Below are 12311 nucleotides of genomic sequence, written 5' to 3' on the forward strand. Positions count from 1 at the left end.
AATTTGTTCATTTACATAATAGAATACATAATATTATTTTAGAAACTAATTATTTGATATTAGACTTGTAATTATTCAATTAAAGTGAAGAAAAAAATTATAGGAAATTAATAATTTATTTAAGAAAGAAATAATAGTAATAAATCTATCTTAAACCAAATTTCATTATTAAAAATTTATTTTAGAAAAAATATAAGGTTAATTTGAAATTTAAATAAAAACAATAAAACTAATTAGTTTAGTTTTAATGGCTATTGACATAAATTAATCTAACTAAATTAACTCATTTGTAGAACTGAAACTAATTTGTTAAAATTATTTCCTTTTAATTTTTTAAAAATCCATTTAAATAAATTGCCCACCGGAATTTTATTTAAATAAATACTTGTTATTACACTTTTGCCCTCCCCTAACAGGCTTTTTCCCAGGAAACTCTGTAAGTTTTGAAGGCTCGCATTTCTATATTCACCTGTTCAATTTGCTCAATGTATCTCTTTTCCGTCTTCCCCGGCGGCGACGGAGCGTCGGAACGGTCTGATTCTGAGGAGGAACATGACGACGGCGGTTCGGTTTCTAATATCTCCAATCCGAGTACTAGTTGGAGCTTTGGTGGCCTCATTAAGACTCTCGCGACCAAGTCGGAATTTGTAATTTCGAACTACCGCCGTGATCTTGAGGAATTAGGATCCGGTTTGAGGAAGGAGACGTCGGTGATCCGCGAAGTCGCATCGCGTGCTGTGAAGGATCTTCCGACGACGCTTGATGTCGGCGCGTCTGTTGTGCAGGAATCGCTGGAGTCGGTCGGCGAAGCTATAGACGATATCGGAATCGCCGTCTGGAAATCGACGTCGAAGATTATCTCACATGGTAGGGAAACGTTTTTAGCTTCTGATCTTGTTTCTGAAAAGCATGAAAATAGCAGCGATGTTGTTCTTTCGTTAAAGCAATTAGGAAGTAGCACGACTAGAAAACTTGAATTCAAACAGTATAATAGGTTCAATACGCAATTAATTGCGGTTCAGCGTGACCTAAATACATATTTGGAGGAACCTAAGGATTTAGAGAATTACAAGAATTGGAAATTAGGATTCGTATTGGAAGTCAAGGAAGTGGAAATTGATAATTTGGTTAAAGAGAGTGATGATGTTCGGGAGACATATCGGACGGTTGTTCCAAGCACCATCGTCCATTAGGTGTTGGAGTAGGTATTTTTACAGGCTTCACAAGCTAAAGCAAGCAGAAGAAGCCAGAGTTAAGCTTGTGAAGAGAGCCATTTGTGCAGAAGATGAGGAAGATTTGAGTTGGGATGTAGACGAAGATGATGTAAAGGAAGGAAATATTGAATCCAGTGGAACTCTTGAGTACTGAGAAGGGAGATAGTAACAGTTCAGAGAGTGCCAAAACAGGAAAGGGAAATGTGAAGATTGATAGCTCAGAGAAAATGGCTATGGCTGCAGATGGAAGAGGAGACAGTGATGATTCCTGCAGAGATAGTGACATTTCAATCATTTCCAGTGAGCTCGGGGAAGAGGAAGAACTTGGATGGGACGAAATTGAAGACATTGGAATCATTGAGGAGGCCAGAGGCAACAATGAACAAAGAATTGGTTTGCACAAGCGGCTAATTATGGCAGAGGAAAAGGAGGATCTGAGTTGGGAAATTGAGGATGAAGATGAACCTGCTAAACCGTGAAGAAACAACACACTTTTATTCAACTTCCAGTTCGTAGAATCCATGATTTTGTGAGTACAGTGTTTTGTTTTGTTGATAAAGCATATTGTTCATATCTCATTGTCCTTTGACATCTATAAGTTGGCTTCTTTATTTACCTCATTCTGGGTTTTGTTTGCAGATCACATTCACTTGGAAGTTGACAATTTCTCTTGCATCGAACAGTGGGTGTCATCTGTTTGCATCAGCTGAGGTATTGGGTATCTTGAAAACTAATGTAGATTTGTACGATCAAACAAAAACGTTTACAAAAGAAATGGTAGCTTTGTTCAGATATAGATTGTAAGTAAAGAGACAAATGGATGGGAGGAAAGGGAGAGGTTGTAAAAATGGTTAACAATCCATACAAAGAAGGTTTTGTAAGTTATAAACTTATTGGTTAAATATTCTTAAATCTTTTTTAAAATAGGGTTGGGATGAATTCTAACATTATTTTCGAGTTAATTGAGTGGTAAAAAAAAAAATGTAAATTTACAAACCAACTTTTTGGTTTTCATTGATGACCTTATGTACCCACCAGATTTTCATCCGAAGAAGAGTGGCTATGGCGGCTGAAATCGATTTCCCACTCTGGAGATTCCCAACCCAGATGAAAATGAGCTCAATGTACGTCCTCGTTTCCTTAGCTCTAATTTTCCTTGCAAGAACCAAATGCACAGCATTCTTTGATATCAATTATACCAATCTACGGATTAGCGACGACTTTCTTTCCATTTGCAGGCGAAGAAGAGTTAAGTTTCAGAGCGATTAAGAATCCGTAGGGTTTGTAAATGGAGGAACCGCTTCACGCCATTGCTCAAACATTTCAGAGTGGGTCGGTGGATGGGCAGTTGCAGTCTGGCAGAGATGACGACAAAGACGACGAAGATGCTATAATCAACCTCCATTGTTCATGATTGACACTCTTTTAGCCCTTGGATCAAGACACCAACCAGATCGCTACGGTGTCTGAGCCTATTTCAGAGTGTCGCGATTAATTGTTGGCCTAGCGCATGGTCAAGCCCTAAGGGGCGAAGGTTGAAGAAGGCAAGGAGCGTAGCCGGACGGAGATGGAGAAAAATCGGCCGTTAACGGCGCTACCTTGGGTCAAAATGTAAGCATAAGAAATCTCCGGGAGTTTAGTACGTTGTAAAAGAGAGAATTGGGACGGAGGTATGGCGTCTTTGCAATCTCGTAACTCCCTGGTTCTCTCTCTTCATTGATGGACAAGCTTTTGGGCGCTAACTTGACACATCTTACCAGGTAATTTGAGAGACGGGGAATTTTTTTTAGTTCGATTCTTCTTGAATTTGCTTGTTGTCTGAAGATCTGTGATTCTTCTGTGGCTTTTTTTTTTTTAAGGATTTTGTTAGTTCTTCTGTTTGTGATGCATCTTCTTCATTAGGAAAATGGTGGAGTTCTGTTTCGTTATTTGAGATCGATCCCTTGGGAATATTCTAATAGAAGAATGGTACTCCTGAGCTCACATACTGCAAGCTTGTAAGCATTTTTTTTCCTCTCTTACCAAGTAATTCATCTATCTGGAACTATCTGTTCTTGTCTATGCTTGCTCTATGTTGAGCTTTAAATGCAGTACAAACATCGTTATTCCAAAGAATCTGGTCTGAAACTGCAAGTTTGCACCTTGGAAGTTCATTGCCTTGTTTTTATTTGAACCTGTTGTCGTATTTAGATCGATGACTGAATCCATCAGAAAACAAGAAGAATGTGTGCATAAATTCATAATCAGGTGATAACTGATCAAGGGGCACTGTCTGAATCCAATTGAACAAGCATTCAAATAAAATGAACATCTGCATCATATTCAATCAGAAACAAGCCATACCATCTACAAAGTAAATAGATGAAGATTTTTTTGTTGCTTCAAAAGCTTTTTGTTTTTTTTTTTTGACTGGAAGACTTAAAGACCTTTATTTACAAAAATTATCTAACAGAATGAGGAAAATTCTTCTGCAGGTTTTGGTAAATTTATCGACTTAGAACTTTGCCCACAAGACCAAATATGATTCATTGGCTCTAGACCTTCAATGACAGTTTCTGAGCAGCCAGTGCCTCGGCTTCAAGTGTTGGCTCCCATAGTAGTGTTGTTTCTGCCAGCAGTGAGGTCACGACGTACGGGTCCATGTTTGAAGCAGGACGTCGGTCTTCCAAATAACCTATTCCATGATAACATCACAAGAACAGAGTAAAATCAATGAATTTTGGCCTTCCTGCATACTCAAAGACAAAGCTAAGGCCTAAAATCACTTGGAAGGAGAAATTTTTTTCTTCCTGTAATGATGTAACAAATACCTTTGCCTTGCTTCTCAGTGTCACGTCCCACACGGATCGAACAGCCACGGTTAGCCACTCCCTGCAGTTGGAATTTTCAGCAGAATTTTCAAACATGTCCCAAACATTACTGTTCAGTACAAACAAGTGTAGCAGATCTTAGTACATACCCAGGAAAAGGTGTTGATACTTGCTGTTTCGTGCTTTCCTGTCAACCTTCTCTCATTCCCTTCTCCATAGGCACTGATATGCTCATTGTGGCGAAGAGACAGATTCAGAATTGCCTTCTTTATGACGTCGAAGCCTCCTTCCTCCCTCATACTCTTTGTACTGAATAAGAACGGATCTGCCGTTAATTATATAAATGTTGCATTGTTCTTCAATGAAAGAGAACGCATCCAATTACCTGTAATTGGTGTGGCATCCAGCTCCATTCCAGTCACCCTGCCAATGAAGATGAGGAATCAGACAAGTGCATTTGACCAGTGAATTTCAAGAATAAGTAGTACCTAAGTTAACCAAGCTACTACCTCAATTGGTTTTGGATCAAGTGTGAGAACTACCCCGGCTTGCTCAGTGATCCTCTGTCAAGACAAGAAGAAAACATGACTCCATATACTCTAATAAGCATGAACAAGCTCAAATTAACTCTTGAAAGGAAAGAAGTTTGGACTCTCCAAGGTTCTGTTTAACCATCTACTAACAGGGATGAGTTACCTCAAGAATGTATCTAGAACACCAAATGTGATCTCCAGCTTCGATCCCGACGCTAGGACCAACTTGATACTCCCACTGCATGGGAATTGTAGTAGATTTAATATATTACAAGAATTGCAATATAGCAGCTTTATGTTTATAGTTGAAGACATAAGTGAGAATGAGAGAGAACCTGGCCAGGCATGACTTCTCCATTGGTGCCACTAATGTTGATTCCGGCATATAAACAAGCCTTGTAGTGGGCATCTGATATGTCTCGGCCAAACGACTTATCAGCTCCGACACCACAATAATAAGGGCCCTACCATGAACAAGAATTCGTTGCACAGATGAAGTTAATGTGATAGATTGTATAATGATGCAGGGTAATGAAACTGTAAAGGTGATATCAAAAGAACTCCAACCTGAGGACCAGGATAAGCTCCAACTGGCCAACCTAAAGGCCACTTCACATTTGTTTGAAGTAAGGTGTACTCTTGCTCTATACCATACCTGAATTACAATGGTTTCAGTATTCTGCATTGGATAAGTACACCAAAAGATGAAAAGAAAATCATGTTCATGTAACCGCCCAACTCCATTGCTAGCCGATACTAGTAGTCTTCTTTGGACTTTCTCTTTCTGACTTTCCCTCAAGGTTTTTAAAATGTGTATACTAGGGAAAGGTTTCCACTCCTTTATAAAGAATGTTTGGTTCTCCTTTCAATTGATGTAAGATCTCACAATCCATCCCCTTCGGTCCCTAACAAACGACCATCTTAAAAGGACGGCAAATAGGCGCTCTCTCAACTACAGACATGCATTTCCATTAGAGGATCTACGTTTATATGATAGTGAAATGCCCAGAACTTCATGACTTGATAGAAATGGATAAACATCCGAAAATATAAGAGACTAGAAACAAGTACTCAATAAGGTTTGCTATAATCAGTTATGTAAAGTTAAATATTGCTTTTCATCAAGTACTGCAGAGAGTACTCGACTTAATTGGAGTACTAACCAGGGAATTTCATCCACAACCTTCTTGTTGCTGAAAATCTCAGCAGCTCTGTGGCGTTTGTTTGTAGGGATGGGCTCACCAGCTGGTGTGTATGCATCACAAATAACCTTTATTGGATGACAAGAACGTATATATGTCAGATATATGATATTGAAGCAATAGTTTGAACTTCGTCCATGAGCATAAAGATTTGATGTAAGCCTACCGTTAGTAAATATTGACCTCTCGGACTTTTCTTTTTCGGCTTTCCCTCGAGGTTATTTTAAAAAACGTCTACTATGGAGAGAGTCTAGATTAGATGTAAGCCTACTATGGAGAGAGTCTAGCTCTACTCACACCGTTTGGTGACTAACTCGGATACATTTGTAGATGCGTTTTAATAACCTTGAGGGAAAGCCCGAAAGGAAAAGCTCAAAGAGAACAATATTTACTAGTGGTAGGTTTAGGTTGTTCTTTAAACCTTGTGTCACCCACCAAAATGTTGTTGCCACCACGAAAGGGATCCTTGAAAATTGCTTGAGGACTGGATAGAAATGATAAGTTCATGATAGTCAAATGAAGGTACTAACTGTTATATGATGAAGAAAAAATTGTTTGATGTCTTAGATCATACTATAGAATGACTTCACTGTCTTCTCCGGGTGCTTGTCCAGTACTAGATCCATCATAGTTCCACTTTGGTAACTCAGATGGATGTTCAACAGGCTTCGATATGGTCTGATAATATCGAATCACGAACAAAACAAAATAAGAACGACGAGGGTCGATTGAAATATTAGATTTTTACAGTTTAATCAGAACGAGGAGACATCATACCCTTGACTTACTACGCAAATCAATGCCAGATCCTCCAATCCTATATCACAAGCAAACCACAAAGGTTAAAGATTTTGAAAAATACTTTTTACGGTCCAAGCTCATAGCTAGCAAATATTATCTTCTTTGGACTTTCTCTTTCGAGTTTCCCCTCAAGATTTTTAAAACGCATCTACTAGGGAGAGGTTTCCACACCTTTATAAAAAATGTTTCGTTTTCCTCTCCAACCAATGTGGAATCTCACATAAAGTAATTTAATATGCAGCGTGATAAGTTAAATACATGATACACAAAGTAGAACGAAATATACCAGATATACTCAGCAATAATCTTGTCGGTATAAGGAGTAACGTCGAGATTAAGCAGATCTTCCATCCTGTTGATAGTGCTGCCATCAGATTTGAGAGCCAGGACTCTGAACTTTGCAGAGCTCTTCACTGCTACTTTACTGCTCTGCTTCAGAAGCAAAGAACTCCACATCTTAGGGGTAATGGAGCTTGCACTCATAGAAGTCTGTTTAGTTTTCAGCTGCCATTGAACGGATGGAGCTAAAATTTGAGCCATTCTTTGCACCTAGCTGAAAAGAGAGCACTCAAAGATCAAAATCTTCAAACGAACCTAAAATTTCAGCATAATCCTTATCAAAAGTGAAGATCCATCCTTAAAAGATGAACATCCTTCTCAGTTCATCCTCCAAATGTTCATTGTTCATAACTCCACAGTCAATGAAATGAAAGACCTAAACACTGCAAAGTCATCTGTTCATTTGATTCATTCAGACGATTCCAAGAACAAAGCAACAGTCGACAAATAGTATCGGAAGGAAAAACGGATCGGACTGTAAAACGAGGCCACATTCGCCTGAATCCACAACAAAACCACAAATCCAGATAGTGAAAACACAAAAAACTTACCGGAAAACACAGACCAGGAACTGAGTTTCACCGATAATGGAGGAATGCAGGGTAGAGAGATAGAGATTCCTTGTGGCTGGTGTTAAAATGGAGGCGAAGATCCTATTGAATCGCATTTGTTGGCTTTTAGAAAGCGGATAGAGCCGCGGGATGAATGGAGGAAATTGAGTTTTCGCAATCCAGAGATAAAAGGTATTTCAAACGTTTTCGTTGAATATTGAAGAATCCTGCTTGATTTTGACTGATTTAAGCATTAAATTACTCCTAATTATTGATATTTAAAGCTCTTAACAGCTGAAAACTATATGGGATGGAGAGAATCTTATGAACTCGATAAACTAATCCTTTACATAATTTCATTTAAGTTTCAACTTTTCTACTTCTGTGTTTATTGTTTATTTCAATTTGATCCATTGATTCATATGGTGGTTGATTAAAATATGTTTCAGGTATTTATTTCTCCTTTTTATTCATTGAATTTCTACAATTTCTAAATTCTTAAATACAAATTAAATAAATATTTAGCAAAATGCCCTAAATTTTGAGTAGCAATTTAAAAAATTTAATTATATATTTAGAATGAAATTTAAAAAATGTTTCAATTTTCAAATTACTCAATAGAATCTTTAATTTTTAATTCTATATTTTAAAAATATCTAAAATTTTTAATTTTGTAATTACACAGAAATTTTAAATTTAAAAACTAAATAAATACAAATTTAAATTTTTTTTACTCTTAGAGTCGTTTTTTCATATTTATTTTAATGAAAAATATATTTTTTTAAGAATAATTTCAACATTTAAAAGTAAAAATGAAACATGTTTAGAAGCTTATAAACATAATCGATAAATATTATGTATAATTTAATCTAGAATTTTTAAATACATACACAATTTTAACGATTAAAATGCTCAAAATTCATAAACGATTATATATACAGTTCATAAATAAATAAAAAAAATGATAACAATGATTTAGGAATATTTTTTATAATTTAACATGATGAACTAAAAAGAAAAAAAGTGGCAAAGAATTATTAGAAAAAAGAATCAACCAAAAGAAAAAACATCACGGTTTTTTTTTTTTTTTTTTTTCAGAAAGAATTATGGAGAGAATTTATGGCGCCAATTAACGCCATTTTTTTCCAGATGAACGATGCAAATCACCATCTTCCCAAGAGGCCCAATGCGGTTTCAGCGAGCGAATGCATCGTGATGCGGTGGCGGCTCAGCCCGACGGTGCCGGAGAAGATATTGAAGCTTTCAAGCTCCGAAGTGGTTTCCAAGACGGCCTCCAGTTCCTTCGCCATCCCTAATTCCTCGAAGAAATGTATGTTCTCTGTTTTTTCCCTCATCATCCAAATCGCCATTTCTATTACGAATCGCCGAATCTGCGGCGTTTTAGTTGGTGGATTTTTATGCCTCTTTAGAATCTGGACCAATATTGCCGCCAATTCGGCCTGCGTCGTGCCGGCCCTCTCGAATGTGATGGCGGCTTCGTAGGATGTTGTGAATTTCAAAATTTGTGCTGATAGTCCGATCATTACTTCCTGTAGTTTCTGTTCTTCTGATTTGATTGCCCGAACCACCTGAAATCGAAGATGAGGATTGAGATAAGGATGAAACAGAAGCTAAATTCAGATTAACGCGCTATGATAAACAGTAAATTATATCTAAAAATGCCCTTATATGTGACTAATTTCAGGCTTTTGAATCTAGTTTTTCAAATCGTAATCTATAAGCCAGATATAATTTACACAAATTAAGATGCAAACAAAAAAACTTTACATCCCCTAGAGATAACCTAAAACCTTGATATGGATTATATGAACAAATCTAGGTAATAATCACTTGAATGGTGTAAAAATTCCTTTTCTGTATAAACCAATTCTGAAGATGTAAAGTTCTTCTGAATCAAAGGAAAAGTATCAGTCAACCTTGTTTGTATGTATTTGTAGCAAGCTTTTAATGCAATATATGCATATGTGAAGAAAAGTATGATAATATTTGTTCTTCCTTGCACTAGTTTCATTAACTCAAGTGTCAAAGAAATGTATTTGGTTAGTATTAATGGAAAAGGAAGCGTTTGATTTTGATTACTTACTGTTGAAGCTGCAGCTGCAACTCCCCTGAGCTTGTTGAAGCCTTCTGCGCCACTGTAAATGCACAGATTTCTCAATATTCGTGCAGCGTTCACGCGAAGCAACGGAATCTCCAAAGTTGGTACCAGGTTTTCCAGCACCTCCAGCTTCAGAATTCGATTACAGTTGCTTTGGCTATCCAATGCAAGCATTGCCAGTGCTTCTCCAGCCGCTATCCTTGCATGGTTGTGAGTCTCCGCTATCTCTTTGTTGAAGAAAATTCTGAACAGTTCCTTTAGAATGCCACCAGTACCACCGATTCTCTCGGTTGTATCCTCGTCCAGCGCCAAACTGGTTAAGATTTCAATGCCTAGTTGCTGAAGTGATGGATGTTTATCGCCATACCGCAGTACATCCCTGATGTTGCTGATTGTAAAAACTATCTCAGCTATCTCATTCCGGAGAAATTTTCCTGTCGTGCCTGTCGTGCTTGCCAGCATCTTCACTACTTGCAGTGATCTTTTGACTGTTTGAATCTGTGATGGCGCAACGTGTTCGTCTTTCAATAGCCTTTCGTCTGCGTGAGTGAAATCTATGATTTTTGGCAGGAGGCCTCTTGTGTTTCCAATCTTACCACAGTTATCGTGGTCTCGTGCAAGTTTTTTTAGAATGACAAGTCCCAAGTGATTGAATGTCCAGAATGCATAGTTCGCACGGTCGTGGAGGATCTTCTTTTCGCTTATTTCATCTGGAGAAATGTGGGAGCTTCGACTGTTGTGGAGTAAAGATGATATTGACTCCATGGCGCCAGGTATGCCAGCAACTCTTAATGAATTCTGTTTTTTTCCTGCTAGTTTTGACAGTATTTCAGCTGCTGATAGCCTGATCTCTTCTTCTTGTGGGTCTTTCCAGTTCAACATCTCCACTAATCTTTCTATAACAGCAAGATTCACCCCTATCTTTTCAAGTGTGTCATCAGAAAATCTCTGGTTCATCGAAAACCGTCTAAGAATTCTCACTCCGATGAGCTGCTCATCAGGAAAACTTGAATCTAGGAGCTCCATTGCGAAAGAGACCATATCCATTTTCAGGCCATCGAAAATACTTCCGTTGACACATCTTGAATATGCGTCGTAAAAGAATCTTTTTGTTGAGATCATGCCGGGAGGACCCAATTCACATTCTTTATTCACCTTTTCCAATACCTTCCTGAAGATAACCTTCCATTCCCAGTAAGCCTTTTCTATTAAAAACAACAAAGCTTCTGCCAATGCCAAGCCATAGAAGATGCTGAGAGCAGCGCGCCTGTTCCTCTTGTCCGTGTCTCCCTTTGCTATATTGCCATAGTTGTGCTTGATCAATTTCATTAGTGAGAGCACCACACAAGCTGTTGCAGATATAAGCTGAAGCCAATATAGAAGTTTGCTGATGTTTTTTGACAGGAAAACCCATTGAGCATATGGCAAAAGAGGAACATCTGATGTGCTCCATTGCCGAGTTGGTATCTTCGACTGCTCCGACATTCCTCGGTTGCTAGCATTTGAAATTCCTCTTATATCTCGACCTCGACTTTGCTTTCCCAATGCAATAACTGACTTGAAAGTTGCTTTGATCTTTTCAACCAGGAAGTGGGAGCTGGCCCTCAGTGCCCGAAAGCTGTTTAAACCAGCATCAGCAATCGACCATGTTGCTTGGTGCTGCCATTCTAGCTCGTGACTCCGGCTGAATATTCGAGTTCCTTCAATCAACAGAATAATAGTGATGAACCAAAAGTCAGTTTTATCTAATGTTATAGCAAAACCTCCAAGAAGAACCACAGTTGCCCAGATGAACCCAAGAGTTCCCAGCCCTGTTGCCGCTTTCTCAAGTACCGCCAACCGGAGAGCAAAAAGTGTCAGCTTCTTCTCCGGTGCACGGACTGCAGGTTTCATTGGTGATGCAAAGTCCACATTACTACTTTCTCTCATCGTGATATTGGCCCTCGGCTCAAACATTGTGTTCCCACTGCCAGTTTCTGATATCTGCAAACGAACGTCGTTCCGATCACCTGTCGGAGATTTCCCACCATCCATGTTCTTGAAGCCGATCACAAAGCCGAAGATTTTTGTGAGATGAAACTTGAGATGCTGTTTCTGTTTGAGCTATGGATAAAGTCTGGTGGTTTTATATGCAATGAAAGCTTAGTGGGCACGGCTTGTTTTGGAAATGGAAGGAGTAACGTGAAGTGGCTTCTCTTTCTGTGGATTTACTCAGAAGTTCTTGGAGTTCTTAGAGAAAAACAAACACCCTTTAACGTGGAGCAAGTAGAGACGAGTTCCTTCATCCAAAAGGTCGAGAACTTCTTAACCCTTTCTTCTATGTTTTCTTTGTGTAGATTTTGAATGCTTACTGATGAAGTCTGATGAAAGCAATTTCCTCATTCATAGTCTAATGGGTCATTCCACGTATTGACCTTTTGAGTTCATTCACAAAGCAAGTGCCTTTTTGCCAATACTACTTTTTGGAGACTTTCGAGTCTTTTTTTGAGAATAATTTTGAAATTCTTAAAGTATTGATTATTGAAACCGCTCAAACCCACCGCTAGAAGATATTGTCTGTTTTGGCCTGTTACGTATTATTATTAGTCTCACACTTTTAAAACGCGTCTACTAGGGAGAGATATTAGTCTCACACTTTTAAAACACGTCTACTAGGGAGAGATATTAGTCTCACACTTTTAAAACGCGTCTACTAATGAGAGATATTAGTCTCACACCCTTATAAGAAATTATCGTTCCCCT

The 12311-nt window shown here is 38.3% G+C and overlaps 3 protein-coding genes across 4 annotated transcripts; 1 reads left to right on the forward strand and 2 right to left on the reverse strand.

Annotated features, from left to right (window-relative positions):
* Positions 1 to 428: 428 nt before the first annotated feature.
* Positions 429 to 4176, forward strand: LOC111479040 (BSD domain-containing protein 1-like). The gene is given in 7 exon segments (XM_023123495.1): positions 429 to 1195; positions 1197 to 1361; positions 1396 to 1743; positions 1854 to 2338; positions 2453 to 2974; positions 3117 to 3211; positions 3689 to 4176. Coding segments are annotated over 3 exon segments (1173 nt in total). The 5' UTR covers positions 429 to 485; the 3' UTR covers positions 1694 to 1743; positions 1854 to 2338; positions 2453 to 2974; positions 3117 to 3211; positions 3689 to 4176.
* On the reverse strand, positions 3443 to 7663 carry LOC111479038 (glutamine synthetase leaf isozyme, chloroplastic-like). 2 transcript variants are annotated; one of them, XM_023123492.1, is made up of 14 exons: positions 7451 to 7663; positions 6847 to 7113; positions 6537 to 6576; positions 6334 to 6437; positions 6195 to 6243; positions 5721 to 5827; positions 5125 to 5212; positions 4893 to 5021; positions 4721 to 4795; positions 4534 to 4587; positions 4410 to 4447; positions 4174 to 4333; positions 4025 to 4085; positions 3443 to 3888 (listed from the first exon to the last, which is right to left on the reverse strand). In XM_023123492.1, the coding sequence occupies exons 2-14, from the start codon at positions 7098 to 7100 to the stop codon at positions 3749 to 3751; spliced, it is 1299 nt and encodes a 432-aa protein (XP_022979260.1). In that variant the 5' UTR covers positions 7101 to 7113; positions 7451 to 7663; the 3' UTR covers positions 3443 to 3748. The 2 variants fall into 2 exon arrangements, with proteins under 2 accessions (XP_022979260.1, XP_022979259.1); XM_023123491.1 differs by having other exon boundaries at positions 6847 to 7128; positions 7450 to 7663.
* Positions 7664 to 8546: 883 nt separating this feature from the next.
* On the reverse strand, positions 8547 to 11603 carry LOC111479254. The gene is made up of 2 exons (XM_023123806.1): positions 9555 to 11603; positions 8547 to 9039 (listed from the first exon to the last, which is right to left on the reverse strand). The coding sequence occupies exons 1-2, from the start codon at positions 11601 to 11603 to the stop codon at positions 8614 to 8616; spliced, it is 2475 nt and encodes an 824-aa protein (XP_022979574.1). The 3' UTR covers positions 8547 to 8613.
* Positions 11604 to 12311: the final 708 nt, after the last annotated feature.

The sequence above is a fragment of the Cucurbita maxima genome, unplaced genomic scaffold (assembly GCF_002738345.1).
Source record: "Cucurbita maxima cultivar Rimu unplaced genomic scaffold, Cmax_1.0 Cma_Scf00005, whole genome shotgun sequence".
NCBI lineage: Eukaryota > Viridiplantae > Streptophyta > Magnoliopsida > Cucurbitales > Cucurbitaceae > Cucurbita > Cucurbita maxima.